Raw genomic sequence first — 17,486 nt, 5'->3', positions numbered from 1 at the left:
ACGTGGACCATAAATATATCAGCAATTAAACAACATCTTCCATTTCTTTTCACACAATACGTCTCCTTGCAGTATCAACCTTAATTCGGCTGACTTTTATATTTGATCCAATTGGTAGATAGGTTATATTTACACAATAACATTATAATGTATGATGTCCTTATAATGTATGATGTCCTTTATTATTTTATGTTTCATGTGGAACCTATATGCTGCAGGTCTCCCTTGAAAAAGAGATCTATGATCTCAATGGGACCAATCTCGTTAAATAAAGGTTTGAAAAATGAAATGAACAGGAAAACACACGTTAATATTGAAAGAGTCATTATCAGTTACTTGTTAGGAAAGACATGCATATTTGAGCCTTGTTTAATGCACTCAGGCTTAACCCAAACATCAATATAATTTAAAACTCAAACAGACTGGCTGCTAGAGATTTATATAAGAGTTTTAAGAAAAGGTGTCAACCTTTCTACTCTTTTTAATAGCTGCCCTTTATATTAGCCCAGACACATTGCACATTTATTCTTCTTAACAAGCGGTGGGCCTCATGTGCTCAAGTATTGTACCCTTTTTTTTTTACATATTTGTACTTTACTTGATTATTTCCATTTCTATACCTTCCACTTCTACTCCACTACATTTCAGAGGTGAATTTCCTACCTTTTAATCCACTACATTTACTTGAACACTCACAGTTACTTTGTGTATATGAAACACACGGTATGCTGATATGGTTTAATGCAGTACTGTTAATCTACACAGTCTTTTTAGCATCTACATTTCGTCCACATTAACAAACTACAATACAAGAAGGATGTATAAAAACGGGATAATATATAGCATTAATAATATAATACTGTGAAAAGATCCGTTCTGCATAACAACATGTTTGCATACATCTAGCTGATACTTCTGTCATTTATATTATTCTGAAACGATGCAATAATTGTGCAGAATGAGTACTTTTTTTTTAACTTTAAGTTTATTTTGATGCTAATACCTTTGTACTTTTTAAGACCATAATATTTGTACTTTTACTCAAGTCAACGATCTGAGTACTTCTCCCAACACAGTTCTTATCTTATGATAAAGCTTTACAATAATTAAACCTTGGAAAAATGTCTCCTTCCAGCTACTCTACACCAACTTTTAAATTCTACATCAAACCCCTGAAGATAGTTTTTGAACTATTATTACTTTTTTTAAATTACATTGAAAACCCTTCAATAATCTCCCATTTTTAGTGTTAGCACTTTACTTGTTACAGTTCCCTCCTTTATGTGGGAATCATTGGGTTCTATTCCATATCATTATTTTTGCGCCATAGAAACTACGTTTGACAGTTTAAGTCATTAATGTTGTATTTAGTATTGATTACATGCCAGATCTGTCTTGAAACCAGTTTTGGTTTCTGTTTTTGTACGTCTCATATTCTGCCATGTGTGAACTGCAGCTGTGTCTCTGCTTGTCAGCTGAATACGCACATACATGCAAAGTGCCTCAGGCCCCTTGCTACATGGCACCCCTCTGTGAACCTGCGTTTTATATGCACTTTATGGCAGGAAGTCACTTTATTTCCCTTCTTTAAACCCATTTTGTTACGTCAAACACCCTTTGCCGAAAACATACTTTTCTTGCATTATCGTTGTTGAGGCAGCGGTCCGCATAACGTCATGTTTGCTGTGCAATCCGCCCTTGAATGTAAATTCAGGTGTGAACCACTAAAACGTTCAGGGTTTTCTCCCTCGGGCAGGCAGGGACTGGCACGGCCTGAGAAGGTGCATTTCTAGTCCTTCAGTTTATTTTCACATTTGTGCGCCGTTTCTTTTGTGTCATGTCTTCCAGGGAGTAAAAGCTGGCAGCACAATGGTCCCTGTCTGGGCCTCGACAATAGCCCGTATGAATGGGAGTGAGGGAGGAGAGCGATGGTGACAGAAAGGGGCTACAGGAAGCGGACTGTCATTTGTTTTGGATATGTCACATTTCATAAAGCCCTTTTTGTTTCCCATTTATTTACCTCGTGAAAGGACTCAAGGGGCTCACCAGCTGCTGGGTCGCTCCAGCAGGTGTAAAGTGGCAACTAAGCTGTTGTAATCCAGCTATATGGATGCTTAAAGTAGATTATGAATCCTTCTGGGAGGAGTGTGGCATCACTTTGCCCCGTGTAGGGAAGGAAAGCAGCGCTGAAGAGAAGGGGTGAGGGGGGGGGGTAGCACTCTATCACTATTCCCTCCCTGTCTGGGCACTGGGGGAGAAAGTCGGTGAGAGGTTGAGTGGTGTTCAGGGATGTGGGAAAGAGCAGAGATTTACTCAGTGAGGTGGAGTTTGTTGGGGGGGGGGATGAGCAGTTGAAGTACCGTTCTTTTAGTTTCTGTTTTGGGGAACGCTGTTGGAGTTTGTTTTGAGGCGAGGCATTGTTCTAAAGTTGCCTTTCCACTCTTTAATTCAGTTCTGATGTGAACAGTGAGGTTTCTGGCAGGGGATCAGGGTCCTCCCCCTCACCCCATCTCACCAGCAGCCCCTCGCTACTGTACGCACCCCGACTCTCTCTATCTCCTCCCTGGTGAATGAAAGAGTGGCACAACATGACTGAGAGTAACCTCGGCGCCTGTTTCTGTTTAGGCCAATCAACATTACTTCCTGATGTCTCTCCACCCCCCAACACCCTCTTTACAGAGCTTTTCTTCTCCTCTCAGAGCGGTGCCAAGCCTGTGGCCCAGCGTGGCTCAGCCTGTTAACCACTCTGCTCTCAGACTGCTGTTAAAGGGCTTCAGAGGAGGAATGCTGTTTTTGTCTTTTGTTGCAAGTTAGATTGTACTGTAGTAAAAGAGCTTACTGTGGATATGGGAAGTGATTCAAGTGAACTCCGCTGATTTTACAAACCAAAGTGTGTGTTACAGCTCTTGGAGAGTATTGCTGTATTTGTGGGAGAGAGGGTGGTACAGAATATGTTGTGGTTCCAGACTAAGCTGCACAAAATATAATCCATCGACTGAAGTGATGTCATTTTAGTCGGGGTCAGTTGGGTCTAAAGACTGCAAGTTTGAGAATGGAAAACATCTTTCAATTAATTTATTCTAAGTGAGATTACCAGATCTGAGTTACCTGCGTTTTAGTTTTAAATAGCCATTAATAATTTAACACATCAGAACATCCAATCGCACTGTGAGCGAATTGCGTTATGTACTTTTGGTAAGTTGCATTGTGGGTAATGTAGGCACATGTTGCTTTTTTACAAGAAATTAGAATGTGTGGGGGAAAAAAACCCTTGAATTTATGCATTAACAATTGACACATTTTAGGTTAAATTAAATATCTTACAACTCTCTTGGTACACATTGAACTGCTGCTTCTTGGCATAAGAAGAAATGTACTGGTAAATGTATTTAAATACTGATAACAGTAGTGCTGAAATTATAAATATTGTAATTTAATATAATAATCATTTGTCTTGGATATAAGTATCTATCACTATCAGTCCTTCTATTACTGATCAACAAAGTTCCAAAGTGCATCACAGCAAAATACATGCAAATATGATTATAAGTAATATAAAAAAGTAATTTTTTGCAGATAAAATCAAGGATAATAAAAATAAAACATTAATAAAATTAAAATAACTACACGTCCATGGTTGAAGGGACAATATGGGTATTTCTGTCTGACTACTGTATGTACTATTTGCATCCTTCTGCAGGGGAAGCCGCGTTTTTCAAATTGCAACACAATGAACGTTTGAGATGTAAACGCACCGTATCATGTCCTCGTGTTTCACTGTCTCCTTCTCTCTGTCCCCCTCGCTCAGCTATGCATTTCCAGGAGTGGTTATGGTCACTTCGCCCCAGCGCTGGTCTCAAAGGCTCTGATTCGGAGGACTTCTGGAGCCTCCTGCCGTCTTTCCCCCGGTCCTCCCTGTCTCTGTCCCAGTCCTCTCTGCTGGGTCTGGGGGCTCTGGCCTCCCTCACAGCGTACTGGCTGGTGACCCGTCCTCGCCCCATGCGTCCCCCCTGTGACCTGCTGGCCCAGTCTGTGGCCATCAATGTGAGTGGACCACGGTTGTGATGTTTAGAATCAGAAATCAGAAACAGGTTTATTACCAGGTAGGTTGACACGTACGAGGAATTTGACTTGGTGTCATAAAAGTAAAACAAGAATTAAAAAAACACAGATAGAGAACTATTTTAAGAACACTATTGTAACATAACAACATTTCAATAAAGCAGTATTTACATTGAAATGGAATAAAATATACAACAGTGTGTGCATTAATGTAATGCATAGAGTCTGCGTTGTGGCTGAGGTAAAGTGTCAGTGGCAGATGTGTGTATATGGCCTTCATCATGATGTAAAGAGTGTTAGGGTGGCGTGTGGTGTAGTGCGTTGGTGTTCGGATCAAGGGTTCAAACCCCACGGCAGTCAGCATGTCGTTGTGTCCCTGGGCAAGACACTTCACCCCAAATTGCTCCTGTAGTTTTGTTTTTTAGTATATTGCCCACAGTATTGAGTATGTAAATGGCTTTGGATAAAAGTGTCTAACAAGTGACATGTGATGTAATGTTAAGGTGTTTAATGTGTGTGTTTGTTGCAGGGAGATCCCAGCTGCAGGCGCTCTGCTCTTCTGAAAGATGACACGCTGCTGGAGTTTTACTACGAGGACACCAGGACGGCCTTCGACATGTTCCAGAGAGGCGTGAGGATCGCAGGTTGGCACACTCACAACACATGAGTTTACCCTACATGCTAATGTGTAATTATTTAAAGAAAGGGATTACAGACCTTGAAAACCTCTGAAGTCCTCTCAGTGGAGGTCATGTTTGGCTTCAGTTTAGGGATAACAGCTTTCTGTCAGTGGAGACAAGCGTTGATGCACTTTTTAATTTATAAAATGGACAACTAAAAGCAATTTATTGATATATCATCAACGATTAGCTTTTTATCACTTATATAATCAACTCTTAGTAATTGGAATCATACATCTTTTTTGTACCTAGGGGAAAATTGGGTTACTTTTCAGTTATTCCATTTTAGTACAAGAATAAATACAAACACAGAGAACTTGTAGTATTAAACATCTACAAATATGTATATTAAAACATACACAAATACACTAGTGTAAATAATAGCAGTACTAAAAATGGGGTCTAAGATTAAGTGTTTAAATGCTGCATATTATGAATTAGATTAATAGGAATATAACTTTAAATGTACAGTGTACAAACAATACTAACGTCAGAGTATTGTGGCATTATTTTAAATAAGTACGTTTTGCACAATTATAGTAATTATGGGGCTACAGTTATACTTCCCAATATAATTCCACTGGAACATGATAAATAGTTGTATTTAAGTATTTTCCACTTCATTTCAAACAGTAAATGAACTGCATATATAGTGCTTCTTCAGTCTGCAGCTCTTCAAAGAGCTTTTACACATACAAGCCAGCTTTCCCTCTCTCTCTCTCACACACTCACTCAGAGGCAGAGGCTGACACACAAGTTGCCACCTGCTCAGGGAAACAGCATTTCACACACACTCTCACACTGTTGGCCAACGGGAGAAACTTGGGGTCAAAAATATTGCCTGGGAATCAAACCACTGACCTTGGTACGATACGATAATACCGTAATTTTCGGACTATAAGCCGCGCCTTTTTTCCCATTTTTCGACGCTGCGGCTTATATAACGGTGTGGCTAATCTATGGATTTTTACAGCTAACGGCCACTAGGGGACCTCCTAAATCTATGGATTTTACAGGTTACAGTCCACCACCTTTAACTCTATGGGATCTATGGCCGCTCCGCGCCCCCCACCTTTAAGCGGCGGGCTCCAGCAGGAAAAGCTGGAGGCCGGAAAAGAGTGAGACAGGTAGCGCGCAAAAGTAAAAGTGGAACCGAGAGTGGTACGAGAGACAGAACGAGAGCAAGATAGTTTGTCCCCGTACCACTGGTTGAAAACCGCTGCTGTAGATCACTGCTGGTACGTGCGCTGGGAGCGCACCGTTTAAGTTTGAAAGTTTAAAAGTTTGTGTGTCTGAAACGCTATGTGATACAGTACAGTTTACACAGCACAGCACATGTTCTGTAGCTACTATTGCACTAAATGGTAACACTTGAATACGTTATGCAAATATGCAACTTGTTTGTTGAAATGTTAATAAATGGGAGCTTCCTCAAACAGCCATCTCTTTCCCGACAATCCCCTCTGTGCACGAACCCTTACATATGGTAATTAAACATTAAAACATCTGCGGCTTATAGTCCAGTGCGGCTTATATATGTACACATCATTCAATTTAGCTGCTGCGGCTTATATTCAGGTGCGCCTTATAGTCCGAAAATTACGGTACTTTAATGATCAGATCAAGACTGAAATTTGACAGCACAATCACTGAGAGAAAAGCTGCTCAAAGAGCCTTCAGCGTGCATTTGATCTGGGACTCAGCTCTGTATTCACTGTGAGGATTGACTGGAGCACAAAGGATGCTTCAGTCTGACTTTATTGAATCGGTAGACCACAGAAAAACTTTAACCGTTTCACAGACGCTACACTTTAAATATTGCATATGTTTAACTGACGTGACACATCTGTCTCTGGTGTCCTGCAGGAGATGGCCCGTGTCTTGGCTTCAGAAAGCCGGGGCAGCCCTACGAGTGGATCTCCTACTCTGAGGTCGGACATGTTTTTAATATTTACATCTCTTCTGTGTGACGCTTCTCTTCCTGCCTGTTGATAAACGTCTCCTCTCCTGCAGGTGGCGCAACGGGCGCAGGTGCTGGGCTCCGGGCTGCTGGCCAAAGGCTGCCAGCCCAACCCAGAGCAGTTTGTGGCGATATTTGCACAGAACAGACCGGAGGTAGGATTCAAAATTCAAAATTCAAGCTTCAAGGCTTTTATTTTCATGTGTACATAGCTACAGTGTAGTTATGACAATGAAAATCTTAGGTCACAGGCTCCTCCAAGTCAAAGTCAAAGTCAACTTTAATGTCAATCTTTCAGTTTGTGTGTACAGACAAAGAGATCGAAATGACGTCTCCAACAATCCCGAATACAAAAATACAATTATACAATATACAGATATGTATATCCTATATACACAATCAACAGACACATTTACACATATGCGCACATTAAGATAAAAAACACAACAATCAATATATACAAAATAACAGTCACTTCAATATCTTTGGTGCAAGATTGTCCATAGCAGCGTAAAAAATACAAATGTGACTGGTGCAAACAGTGCAACACAATAAAACAGATTATAGTGCAAGTAAATAAAATAGAATATAATAGAAATAGTGCATACTAGTCTATATACAAGTATTTGGAATATTGATATATATTTCATTTTCATTTAATTTCATTTTTATTTGTCCCGCTCATGGTACACAAAACATGACTCTACCATCGAGCGAAAAGGAGCAGGGAGAAGAATAAAATCTTATGTAACCTGCCCCTTTCTAAAAAAAACAAAATAAATACAAATAGATGGTCTGCCCTTCATAATAACAGTAGTAGTAGTATCTTAGGATACTAAGAGAAACACTCAAAAAAAATACTTATTTCCCACTTGACGGTTAACGGAAAGAAACCAAACAACACTAAAACATCACATGTATAATGGAGGGAAAAGTGCAACACCCTCATCTGAGTCCTACTGGAGAAGAAGGTGGAAAGTGACTCATGATGATGATAATAACAATAACAATAACAACAATAACAATGGCAAATATAAGTTGCAAACGGATGAATGTTGCAGTCGCACCGCTGGTTCTGTTTGTTCTGCTGGCTTCCTGTGAGCGTTAGAATCGATTGGATAACCTTTATTACACGGATGGTGCTTTGCCTTTAATCAAGATGGCTGATCCTCAAAACAGCCCGATAATTCAAATGTGCAGCGGTGGAAACAGTACCGAGTAAAAATACTATGGTGTTCCTGAATTCAAAATGTTACTCAAGAAGAATAAAATATAAAATATACTAAAAGTATTAAAAGTACGTTATGTGTAAGTAACTGTTCATTATGCGGAATAACTCTCATATTATTATTTGATCATACAATAGTATCATTGTTTGTTATTGTTAAAAATACATTCAAGAGCATTTTTGCTCTTGTTTTTCAAATCACGTGTGAATTAGTAGTTCAGTACTTTATCATAAAAGCATATAATGTGTTTTCATATTGAAAAAGTATCTAGTAACTGAGTGCTAAATAATTAGTGACTCAAAAAAGTGCAATATTTCCCTCTGAAATGTAGTGCAGTGGAAGTACACATTAAAATGGAAATACTCAAGTACTAGTATATCAAAAAGTGAAAATACTAAGTTACATTATCACTGCTGCAGATGTGTATTTCACTTCGGCAGAACTTAATGTATTCTCAAAAAGAAATCCGACGTTTGCTCCTACTCTTAACTCACACCAGCTTCACACTTCTTCTATTCATCTTTTAAAGATTCGTTTTTTTCTGCGGTGTAAGTGTGTTTGGCTTTCTTCATATTGAGAGCAGAGCTGCTGGAGAAAGTGTGTCTCCGGGGCGGCTAACATTGGAGCGCGTCTGCTCCCCAAACTCATTTTCTAATATATCCGTGAGGCAGGGCCATTTGTTTCTCTCTCCGGTGTAGACTGAAAGTGAAAAATAATTTTCTGCTCCATCAGAGCCCGTAACCTCTCAGCGAACCCGTCTACACACAGAGTGCTGTTATTACCACCACTGTAATTCTGTTTGTTTTGTTAATATGAAATGTTTTATGATCTACATTACTGGGACAAATCCCCAGATGTTCAGATCTCTCACTCAGCGGTGCGTGAAGGGTGAGTCTAACGGTGCTGCTTTGTCTCCCTCTGCTGGGGGAAGTGGATCATCTCAGAGCTGGCCTGCTACACCTACTCCATGGCCGTGGTCCCTCTGTACGACACGCTGGGGCTGGAGGCCATGGTGCACATTCTCAACCTGGGTGAGGGGAGAGCTGCATGTAGAAATAACACGCAATAAATGTTCAGATATACAGCTAAATATGAACATTGTTAGCCTCATGTATCAAATAGATCTTTATTAAAGTATGCAGTGAGCTGTCACACAGACTATAGATTTAACTGAGAGTCTTCAGATTATACAATTAAATGAGAAACTAGGCGATAAGTCAATCTCCTTTTAGAAATAGCAGTGGAAGAAGTCTTCTTACTAAAGTAATAATATTTGTCAAAGTAGTGTATTATGAAACGGTTGATTACAAGCAAAAGTCCTGCTTTCGAAATCCTATGATCAGCCAAATTCGCCTTAATTAAATAGTAAATGGTCTTTATTTATTTTTGCACTTCCCCATTCTTTACGACCCCTCAAAGGGTTATACAAGTCAGGATTCAACCTTTCACACACATTCATTCAGAGGCTTAAGGAAACTAACATTCACACATATTCACACAGAGGGAAGGAAAGAAGGTGTTTGCTCGACAAGCTTAGTTCATTTTTTGGACATCTTTTCTAACTTTTTGGGTAAAAGGGGTCATGAACAACTCACTTTTTTCAAACGATCTGGGTATCTTTGCTGTACACCAACTTATACACTGTTAAATGAGATGATACATCACCGTTGTATTGTGTGTTCTGCTTGAGTCCGAAAACATAGGATTCAACAAGTCATACTCATCTGAGTCATCTCCACCCACAGCTTTTTACATTTTTCTCCCACAGACAAGTCAGAGCAGACTGGGGTTTCATTTTAGGCAGGGGATTTAAAGAAGAGTGAAAAAGAGGGTGACGTTTAGTATATTCAGACAGATAGTATAAGAACATGGAGAAGAATAATACAACAATGAGCCTGGGAATGATCATTATATGTCCTCTTAATTTATAAAATATTTTCAGCTCCATTGCTAAACATTAAACAAATATTGAGTGTATCTGCTAACATCTCATTAACAGTGTTTTTTTGTAAGGTGTTAAAAGTGTGTGATCCACTGGGTTCATGAATTATTTATCCTTTTAATCTATTTTTAATGAAATATCTTCTTCTGCAAATGAATCTACATCTCTTGCTGTCAGAGCTGCAGTTGAATAGACACGGTTTCCCTTTAGGGTGAACTGTTGCTTCACAATGTCAGACGTTAACACGCTTCACTGTATTGATGTTGTGTGTGTTTGTAGTATTCATGCTTCATTTCTGTAGTAGATATATAGTTCATAGTTAGTAAACAGTGGTTTGAACATCCGGTGCTTGTACTTCTAATGCTGTGACACGAAGGATTGATCAATAAAGTTGGCCTCCTGTGTGTTTTGGGTTGCGTTTTTAGCGGAGATCTCTCTGGTGATCTGCGACCGGGAGGAGAAGGCCACAGAGTTGTTGGAGAACAAGGAGACGGGCGTGACTCCGAAGCTCTCCTGCCTGGTTCTCTTCAACGAATTCAGCGACGCGTTTGTGGAGAGGGCGAAGAACTGCGAGGTGGAGGTTTTGAAACTGGAGCAGCTCATGGTGAGGAGGGGGAAGTACTAAATCCCTATAATGCAGACTCATTTAACTAAATCCCCTTTAATCAAGTCATCAATGGTGATATGTAAATGGTTATGAATAACTCCCTCTCTGTCCACATCTTAGGACCTGGGAAGGCAGAACCTCAAAGACCCTGTGGTGAGTTCATGGTCTCTCAGCTGCTACATCAAACTGGTTCCAGTAAATAGCCGAAACCCCCTCTAAATGCCAGGATGACAGCTTTACCGTTGCCCCTGTCCCATAAGATATCATTAACACTCACTTGTAAACAGGACTTTAAACTGTGGAGGAAGCCTGTTCTCATATTGTCATATTTTATTGCTGCAGCCGCCCCAGCCTCAGGATCTGGCCGTGGTTTGCTTCACCAGTGGAACCACAGGTACTGTCTGATTTCATACGCGTAATTATCCTTCTCATTAGAAAAAAACGTCCTTCAGTGCCCACTAACAACCTCTCTTTATGGCACCGCTGCAGTTTCCTTTTGCTGCGCAGGGCACTGCAATAATGTCTTGTTTATTTATCCAGGGAAGCCGAAGGGAGCCATGATCACCCACGGCAACATCGCCTCCAACACTTCCTCTGTCATTAAGATCCTGGAGGTCTGTCTACACTTCCACCTCCTTGTCTAATTGAGAACAGCCTCACATCACTTCCCATCTGCTTGTCTCTGTCTCTCCAAACTGTCCCTCTCCCTGCTGTGTCTAATGGTTTTGATTAATTGGCTGTTTGATTGCCCCTGTCGCTCCGAGGTACTTTAACTAATTGCCCCGGTATAAAGATTGTGCCATCTAACTTGATTGCTTGTGAGGCTGTCTGAACCTAATCTCTCCCCTGTGCTTTGCTCACTTTATTTCTCGTTTTTCTCTCAGGGTTCGTTTGTGATCCGACAAGAGGATGTGTCGATTTCTTACCTGCCTCTTGCGCACATGTTTGAGCGGATGATTCAGGTAGCTGATCCTCTTATCAGGTGTTTTTTTTTGTAGTGTGTGTTTGTGGGTAAACACTAAATTGAGTGTATTTTCTGTCGCAGGTTTCTATGTTCTGCCACGGGGCCAGAGTAGGATTCTACCAAGGCGACATCTCTCTGCTAATGGACGACATTAAAACTCTCAAACCGACCTTCTTTCCTGTTGTGCCTCGTCTACTCAATCGCATCTATGACAAGGTCAGGATGTAGACCTTTAATGCATTATCTAGCAATGAGAAGGCTAGCATTGTTCTTCAGAATCAGAATCAGGATCAGGTTTATTACCAGGTAGGTTTACACGAACGAGGAATTTGACTTGGTGTCGTGGTGCATACATAAAAGTAAAACAAGAATTAAAAAACACAGGTAGAGAACTATAAAAAATAATAAAAGTATAGTCAAATATATAACAATGGAATGAAATAAAAAGGAATAAAATATGGAATAAAAATCTGCAGTAATAAAAAAAAAAAAATGGTGTGCATTAATTTCAATGCATAGAGTCTACGATGTGGCTGAGGTAAAGTGTCAGTGGACCTTGGACCCAATGTTTTAAACGTTGTTTCTCCATTACCTTACAGATCCTGGGCTCGGTGACGTCCCCTCTGCGCCGGGCTTTGCTTCACTACGCCGTGAGGAGGAAGCAGGCGGAGCTCAGCAGCGGGGTGGTGCGGAACAACAGTCTGTGGGACCGGCTGGTGTTCAACAGGATTCAGGTCAGTTCCTGGGAACACAAATGTATTTCCACCTGGATCATGTTTCACCTTTTATTTTAAACAATCCCTTTGCTCTAGTAAATAACTAAAGGACCAACGGCCTCTTCAGAAATCAACCTTCAAACAAAAAACATGTTGTTTTAAATGCAGAGGTTGTTTTTGACCGTTTTGTAATCTCTGTTTTTTCTTTTTTACGGAAACATATCATTAACAAGCCACTCTTTCAAAACATTGGGTATCTGGAGTGTATACCGTAATAACCCCTTATAAAACACAGTCATTTTTTGGGGTCTACCTCAATCAAAAAACATGGGAAAAGTAAATAAAACAGCCGCTACAGATTTGGTGTTTAGTCATTAATAACATATTTGCTGTTTATCCAAGGATCTGCAGTTGTAAATGTAGACTCGGAAAATAGTCAAAAAATGGTATCCAAACTTAACAAAACTCTTCCAGCAATCAATGCCCAAAATCCCCCAGACTCTTGTGGATTGTATTGGAGAAGCATGCACTCTGCAAGATTTTGGCTCAGTATGATCCATGCCGATGGGAAAATATGATCTAGTTTTAAAATGGAATTTAACCTGCTACCACAATATGATTGCATCTGCACTTCACACAAACAAACTTGCTTGTGTTTCAGGCCAATTTAGGAGGTAATCTGCGGTTCGCCCTGACGGCCTCGGCTCCCATCAGCCCCGCGGTGCTGTCCTTCCTCAGAGCCACCATGGGCTGCCTCATCTTCGAGGGTTACGGGCAGACAGAGTGCACCGCAGGCTGCACGTTCTCCATGCCCGGAGACTGGAGCGCAGGTAGAACACCAGCTGACACTTCACAAATCAGAAATTATTCCTCCAACTGCGGGGAAATATATGTGGTTACATCAAAGTGGACAGCGCAGATAAAATAACAATTTTAAATAAAAAAACACAGGTAGAGAACTAGAAAAAATATAAAAAATTATAAAAAGTATTGTCAAATATATAAGAATGGAATACAAAGGAATAAAATATGGAATAAAAATCGGCAGTAAAAAAAAAGAAAAAGGAAACAGATATTGTTGTACATTGTGTGCATTAATGTAATGCATAGAGTCTATGCATTACAAAACAAAATAAGTACCTGAAGGACTGCTATATAGCTCACTTGGTAGAGATGGCAGCCCACATACTGGGGCTTGGTCCCCGAGCGGGGGTCCCGGGTTCGAATGTCTCCCCCCTCCTACACTGTCATAAAGGCTTTAGTGGCGCAAATACGAAATACACAAAAATATAGTGACTGAGGTAGCATCGCGTAATAACAATACTACACCAAACTGGGCAAGAGTGTAAATTGAAAGTGGTATCGCATATCAGTTTTTTTATATTTAAGCTACATCAGTGATATTACAGCCTGCATTAGTGTCAACAGGTCTTCTCCTGACAATTCCTTGTGTTTTTGTGGCTGTGGTGGTAAGTCCTGTGCTCTGCATCACGTGTGTTTGTCAGGTCATGTCGGCGCTCCCTTGCCCTGTGCCAAGGTGAAGCTGGTGGACATCCCTGATATGAATTACTATGCTAAGAACGGAGATGGAGAGGTGAGATGAAACTCCTTTAAAGTAAACACTTTACCACAGTGTCTGATGTCTGCTCACACTCACAGTTCTGTCCCGTTAGATCTGCATCAGTGGCCCCAGTGTGTTCAGAGGTTACCTGAAGGACCCAGAGAAGACTGCTGAGACACTGGACAGCGACGGCTGGCTGCACAGCGGGGACGTGGGACAGTGGCTTCCGGTAAGTCAGACACAAATAGGACTGATAACACCATCTAGTTATCTGTATACCGCAGTGTCAGGACTAAAACCAGCACTCAGAGACAGTTTCATCCCACAGGCCATAAGACTGTTAAACACCTGAACTTTTGAAAGAACATTCATCTGTTTGCAACTTATATATATCAATATTCCAATTACTTGTATATAGACTATTCTTGCACTATTTCTATTATATTCAATTTTATCTGTGTTATTGTGTTGCACTGTTGGAGGAGCCCTTGACCTAAGATTGTCATTGTCACAACTACACTGTAGCTATGTACACATGACAATAAAAGCCTTGAGTCTTGAATCTGTAAGTAAGCTAAATATGTATGTCTCTGCCAGAACGGGACGCTACGCATCATCGACAGGAAGAAGCACATCTTCAAGTTGTCTCAGGGCGAGTACATCGCTCCGGAGAAGATTGAAAACGTCTACATGCGGTGTGTTCCGGTGCTTCAGGTGTTTGTGCACGGAGATAGTTTACAGGTAAATGGTTTTAACTCACAGATGGAGATTCAAAACATTTGCTGTTGTACAAGTTTCATTTTTTATATCGGTAACACTTTACAATAAGACTACCCTTATAAAGGGTTTATAATTAGGTTATTAATTAGGTTGTAAACACTTTATTAATTATTAAGAACCATTTATAAACCAGTTCTAACATAGTTTTCATACATCAACACAGGCTCACTATTTGGCAAGATGACTATCTGTTGTTCACTGAGTTGATTCCCCCCCTTCCATCTTGATGTTTCTTGGCATCTCTTTATGACCATTTATTTACGAGTTGCTACCATTTATAGTTGCCAAAAGGGAGCCTTATTGTAAAGTGTAAAACACATTCCCATTTATTAATGAGTTACTACCATTTCTAATAAGGCTTAGCAGTACAGATAAATGTGGGCTCACTATTTGGCAAGCAACCGTTCACAGTTGCCCTGTTTATCTCATGTAAAAGCTTATTAATGATTTATAAAGTGTTCACAACCTAATTAATGAATGAATTACAAACTATTCGTAAACCCTTTATAAGGGTAGTCTTATTGTAACGTGGTGCCTTTATTTCTTGTGTATTTGTCCAGTCTTACCTCATAGGCATAGCTGTTCCTGACCCTGAGGTGTTTGTCAACTGGGCTAAAGAGCGAGGATTTGTGGGATCCTATGAAGAGCTGTGCCAGAATCCTGTAAGTCTTATTTCATTACATAACCATCTGACAATATTATATGAATTCCAGAAAATTGACATTTATGGGCTTTCCAACAGGATTTAACGAGCGCAATATTAGAGGACATGAAGGTTGTGGGGAAGGAAGCAGGCCTGAAGTCCTTCGAACAAGTAAGGCCTTGTTTTTGGTTTGAACTGTGGAAGCCACTGTCCTCCAAGTTCTGACTTTTGTTGGGATTTTATTTCTTACCTTTCTCTTCTTTCAGGTGAAGGACCTCTACTTGCACCCAGAGATGTTCAGCGTCGCCAATGGCCTCCTCACGCCGACAATGAAAAGCAGACGCATCGACATCCGGAAATACTTTCAGGAACAACTAACAAACATGTACAGCAAGACGGCTGTTTGAAAGATGCACTCAGTAACTCACACAGAGAAGGGTACCTGGAGTCCAAGAAGCAAAATCATATGGGACAGGAACCTGGGAGAAATAAATGTAAATCCTATACGTCCAGCAGTGCCTTATTTTAAAATATATAGTATATATTTTGGAATATTGGTATTTTGCTTCAAAGAAGTCTTAACTTTCGTCCACCTCTTGCACATATGTATAGTATATTAACTTCACATGGAAAGTAACACAGTGGGACCAAACCATTTGTCTTATTTTTTAAAATACCAATCTCACTGTTTGTCATGTTCACTAATTCAGAATTACAGATACATTATTAAGTTGTAGTGATAAGTCTCAGAAATAATTAAGAACAATCTGCAGAGACGTTAAGTTAAGACATTTATTTTACACTTTCCTGTTCTCGTCCCATGCAAAGACTTCTTAAATCGACACGTTGGGTACTTGTAATAAATAATGTAAAGGTCCATCTTATCTTAACTCAGATCTTGCATTATTATTTTAATAGGTTCTGGAAATGTTCATAAACCAGTGTGGGGGTGGAATTCACCTTCAGTTAGACCACTAAAAGGGGTTTTAACCAGCAGTTGTTTGTAAAAAAAAAAAAAAAAAAACCTGAACTGTACATACTGCTTTTATTGCCATTTGCTGACAGGACACTACTGACTAATTCCAGTGAAGTTGAACTGAAAATAAATAAAGCTTGGAAACGGACTGTTTTGTGTTATCATATGAAAGGAAAGTCCAGAACACCCTGCAGTAGATATGGAAACATCAAGGTTTAACAACAGTAAGATTTACACAGTTAATTTATTTCATGATTGACTGTACATTGAGATGATGGCTGAAGAAGAGATAGTCATATTAATACATTTTAATAAGCTATTTTTAATCCCACTAATGTTAAAGTATCCACTTAGTTGTGTTAGAAAAGCTACCACTGAATTATTTAGAAAAACCTTCATTAATACAAACAGAAAAAGACAGTCAATGAAAAAAAGTATTTAAAAATAATAAATAGTCAACTTCTTGGTATGACACCTTTAAAAAAAACAACTAAAAACAAACATTAACACGATATGGGAGCCATCCATTTCATATAGCTCCATTATTTATCATATTGAGGCAGAACCTGATAAAGGTGGAAACAAAGGAGTGCAATGATTGAGTCCGAAATAAAAGACAAAAAAAGTTAACGTTGTCTTCTGACCCCGGTACAGAGAAAAGACTTCTCTCGGGTGCCAACAATGCACGAGGTTCTTAGCAAACAAAAACTGAACCACAGATAATCAAACAAAGAAAGGATGGTGTGAATTAAAGGAAATAATTGGTGTCATGATGAGTGTTGTCCACTAGAGGGAGCACCAGCCTTTGTTTTGGACTCGTTCTTTCCGCAGCGTTTCGACCTCACTGCACAGGCACAACCTCACTTCACTTGAGTTTCATCAACAGTCAGGACGATGTAGGCACATAATGCACAGGTGATGTTCCCAATATCATCCTGTAGACCCCGATAAAAAGCCCCCACATAACATGGCACAGAGCTAAAGTAAGAGACAACCAGCAAAAAGGCCATAACACAGAAATACATTTGTTTTAGCCGGTAACCTACATTACATAACATTCAGTCTGTAGTGTTGATCATTCCAAACTTGGGTAATAAAAACAACGCATTACATATTGTTGTAACATTGCAGATGTGACTATTAAAAACAAAATGTCCTTGCTCATTTCCTGCTTTCAAAAACAAATGCTCCTAGACGTCTCCGAAAGCAAGAAGCGTAACCCTGGTAATTAGCTCTGACGAGAACCATTTGATTCCTTTGCTAAAACATAACAACATGTTGGCTGATGGCTTAGTTAATGTGGCATTTCAGCTGCTGTAGAGAGGATGAAACATGGGAGTGTAGTGCAAGAGGAACGGGGGAGGGG

At 39.9% G+C, this 17,486-nt stretch overlaps 2 protein-coding genes across 3 annotated transcripts in view; one reads left to right on the top strand and one right to left on the bottom strand.

The window, feature by feature from the left end:
- acsl2 (acyl-CoA synthetase long chain family member 2) overlaps window positions 1-16,268 on the top strand; it is a 25,567-nt gene extending 9,299 nt beyond the window's left edge. Inside the window, exons 2-21 of one of the 2 annotated variants that reach the window (XR_800421.1) lie at window positions 3,809-4,044; window positions 4,592-4,706; window positions 6,609-6,673; window positions 6,756-6,857; window positions 8,863-8,962; window positions 10,299-10,477; window positions 10,601-10,633; window positions 10,823-10,874; window positions 11,021-11,094; window positions 11,365-11,442; window positions 11,526-11,660; window positions 12,044-12,178; window positions 12,822-12,990; window positions 13,666-13,754; window positions 13,834-13,950; window positions 14,319-14,462; window positions 15,062-15,163; window positions 15,244-15,315; window positions 15,411-15,887; window positions 15,927-16,268. Coding sequence is in view for 1 of the 2 variants with exons in the window: in XM_010793257.1 (XP_010791559.1) it covers window positions 3,811-4,044; window positions 4,592-4,706; window positions 6,609-6,673; window positions 6,756-6,857; window positions 8,863-8,962; window positions 10,299-10,477; window positions 10,601-10,633; window positions 10,823-10,874; window positions 11,021-11,094; window positions 11,365-11,442; window positions 11,526-11,660; window positions 12,044-12,178; window positions 12,822-12,990; window positions 13,666-13,754; window positions 13,834-13,950; window positions 14,319-14,462; window positions 15,062-15,163; window positions 15,244-15,315; window positions 15,411-15,551 (2,136 nt within the window). In the remaining variant the exon portion in view is untranslated. Of the gene's footprint in view, window positions 1-3,808; window positions 4,045-4,591; window positions 4,707-6,608; window positions 6,674-6,755; window positions 6,858-8,862; window positions 8,963-10,298; window positions 10,478-10,600; window positions 10,634-10,822; window positions 10,875-11,020; window positions 11,095-11,364; window positions 11,443-11,525; window positions 11,661-12,043; window positions 12,179-12,821; window positions 12,991-13,665; window positions 13,755-13,833; window positions 13,951-14,318; window positions 14,463-15,061; window positions 15,164-15,243; window positions 15,316-15,410 lie in introns of both variants that reach the window. The other variant, XM_010793257.1, reaches the window with a different exon arrangement.
- bin3 (bridging integrator 3) overlaps window positions 16,151-17,486 on the bottom strand; it is a gene marked incomplete at its 5' end in the record, with an annotated part of 22,756 nt that continues 21,420 nt past the window's right edge. Inside the window, one exon of the mRNA XM_010794148.1 lies at window positions 16,151-17,486. This exon is cut by the window's right edge and continues 298 nt beyond it.

Source organism: Notothenia coriiceps, unplaced genomic scaffold, assembly GCF_000735185.1.
Source record: "Notothenia coriiceps isolate Sejong01 unplaced genomic scaffold, NC01 NC01_scaffold00037244, whole genome shotgun sequence".
NCBI classification, from domain to species: domain Eukaryota; kingdom Metazoa; phylum Chordata; class Actinopteri; order Perciformes; family Nototheniidae; genus Notothenia; species Notothenia coriiceps.
This window is presented reverse-complemented; position numbering and strand designations above follow the sequence as displayed.